This window comes from Anarrhichthys ocellatus, unplaced genomic scaffold, assembly GCF_004355925.1.
Source record: "Anarrhichthys ocellatus isolate YVR2014 unplaced genomic scaffold, GSC_Weel_1.0 scaffold3544, whole genome shotgun sequence".
Taxonomy (NCBI): domain Eukaryota; kingdom Metazoa; phylum Chordata; class Actinopteri; order Perciformes; family Anarhichadidae; genus Anarrhichthys; species Anarrhichthys ocellatus.
In genome coordinates, this window is record NW_022283518.1 from 1 (window position 1) to 2,600 (window position 2,600).

The 2,600-nt window shown below is 48.5% G+C and overlaps 1 protein-coding gene across 1 annotated transcript; it reads left to right on the top strand.

Annotated features, from left to right (window-relative positions):
* Window positions 1-178: 178 nt before the first annotated feature.
* Window positions 179-2,594, top strand: LOC116379003 (uncharacterized; the record flags this gene model as incomplete). Its single annotated transcript, XM_031840913.1, has 5 exons — window positions 179-433; window positions 539-643; window positions 807-894; window positions 1,162-1,279; window positions 1,373-2,594. Coding segments are annotated over 5 exons (1,131 nt in total), but the record flags the coding sequence as incomplete, so codon positions are not given.
* Between the last annotated feature and the right edge of the window lie 6 nt (window positions 2,595-2,600).

Consider the following 2,600-nt stretch of genomic DNA (forward strand, 5'->3'; position numbering starts at 1 on the left):
TATATATATATGTGTATGTGTATATATATATATATGTGTATGTGTATATATATATGTGTGTATGTGTATATATATATGTGTGTATGTGTATATATATGTGTATATAAATATATATATATGTATATATGTGTGTATATGTATATGTATATAGTAACACTGAAAGAAACCTCGTTTATAGAGTGTAGATAGAGTCCAGATCTTCTTTCAGGTGTATTCCTTATCGGGTATTACTGACAAGAAGACATTTTTATTTAATTTGTATTTTGTGTCTTCTGATCGTTTCCAGGTGGAGGGCAGCAGTCCGGCTCGTACTCGGTTTCCAGACATTTACCGTGAGTTTGAGTCCCTACAGGCGCAGGTGAGACAGGCGGCTCAGGATTACATCATCAGCCCGCAGGGCGGAGTTATACCGCTGGAGGTCAGGAACATCGAGGTAAGAAGTTCTACTGTGTTTTACTCTGGAGGTCGGAAACATCGGCTGTGGGTTTTACGTAGCAGTATACAGACGGCCTGTGTACTGTACTGTACTGTGTTTCAGGTTGCCAGGTCTCTGGGAATCCTGGACGAGGTGAACAGGATGAAGGTGGTTCCTGGAGCGTCTCCCAGCTCCAGTCTGACCAATAAGAACGTCCGATACATGGAGGTAAACACACCATCTTGTTCCTGTGTTGCACATGTCACATTAGAGCCTGATTTCAGAGACCTGGATCTGTTACCTGTTGTACTCTGATAGAAACCAGGACTCTGTGGCAGCTAAACTCCTGATCCAGGTACACTCTGATTCAGTCAGAAACTGTGTTTCCCAGAATTCCAAGATGTTGCCGCCTTCAAAGAGATTCAAGATGGAGAACAGTGTTCCAATTCACCAGAATGGCATAGAGACGCACAGAACAGGTACAACTACTGCATCCGTACCGCGCCCTAGTGCATCCGTACCGCGCCCTAGTGCATCCGTACCGCGCCCTAGTGCATCCGTACCGCGCCCTAGTGCATCCGTACCGCACTCTACTGCATCCTTACCGCATCCCTACCGCACCCTACTGTGTCCGTACCTCACCCATGTACCGCACCCCACTATATCTGTGCTCATTAATATAACTGTGGATCTACTATTTGAATGGGACTCGCATCCTGATTCTTTCTTTTCACTTTTCCTTCAAGGTGGGACCCCTGTGACCTCTGTGCCCTCCTCTCTGAAGTCCTGCTCGGCCTCCGTCTCTCCTCTGGTGATTTCAGCTGGATCCAAACTGCTGACCACCAGTGCCGACCCTGCCTCCAGGTGAGGTGACCCTGTCTGTGTGTAGAACAAGGTCATACATAGACCAGGTTTACATGGCTGGTCTGATCTGAATGCGTTTCTCTGATCCCTCAGCTCCTCTGGCTCCATCTCTGCTAAGACGCCCTCCACCCAGGCTCCGCCCCCTGCCATGCCCATGGAGGTGACCCCAGGTGAGGACCAGGGGATGGGGCCTCTGCAGACTAACGTCCAGGTGAAGTCTTTGCAGACAAACCAGGACCAGGTGTTGAGCAGCAGTGACATCGCAGCCCAAATGAACGAGCTGGAGAAAGCTCTGGGTTCAAGTCCCAAGACCAACACAGACTCGAAGAAACCTGAGTCCAGCTCCACCCAGACACCCGAGTCCAGCTCAGTCCAGACAGTGGCTTCCTCTCAGCTCCAGCAGAGGGATTCCACCCTGTCCGAGTCCGGCTCAGCGGACCCCTGCGAGTCCAAAGAGCTCCAGGAGGGTCAAGAGATCTACATCCAGACCGAGGGCCTGACGGTCCAGATGGCAGAGCCCGGTGTAGACCGGATTGTGATTGTCAACGGGCCGGACGGCACCACCATGCACATCCAGACACCAGAGGGGGTCCCATTGGAGGCGGTCCAGGCCCTGCTGGGCATCGAGGCTTCAGACGGAGCCAAAGCTCCTCAGTGAACCCTGAACCGAATCTCGACTGAGCAAGACCAGAATCTGACCTGAACCACATCAGGATGACAGGGAGTGACTGGATTTTTTTAGGTGGTATTTATAAAAGGTGTACAAAGTACAAACTTGATATTATAACTGTGGGTGTAATGAACACAGCAGCCTGAAGGGGGCACTAACAGACCACAGACTACTGATTTGGGGTTTCAGGGGTTTCTGTGAGCTCCACCCTGTTGAATATGTTTCAGTTTAACACCTGAGTACTAACAGGACAAACTGTTCCTCCAATCTCACACCTGGGTCGTTCCAGTCAAACTCCGTTGACGCGATGTCTCGATCCTTCATCAGAACGAACTTTGCGTTTGAGAAACAAGTTGAAACCAATTTTGATTTTATTTTGTGGTCATATCTAATATTTACAGATATCCTGACCGTGGGTCAACAGATTCAACATCTAAACATGAGCGACATTATTTAATCGAAAGATGAGAGAATCAGTTTCCACTCAGCAACGATTAACGAGCAGACGTATCTATCGCTTCAGTTCAGTTCCTTTATTGACTGGTTCGTTCAGTTCTCAGCTGATATGTCGGCAGCGGCTCCTCAGGAGGAGTCTGGTCTTCCTGCTGCTTTTTTAATGAATCTTAAGTGATTGTAAATTTGTAAACTAGT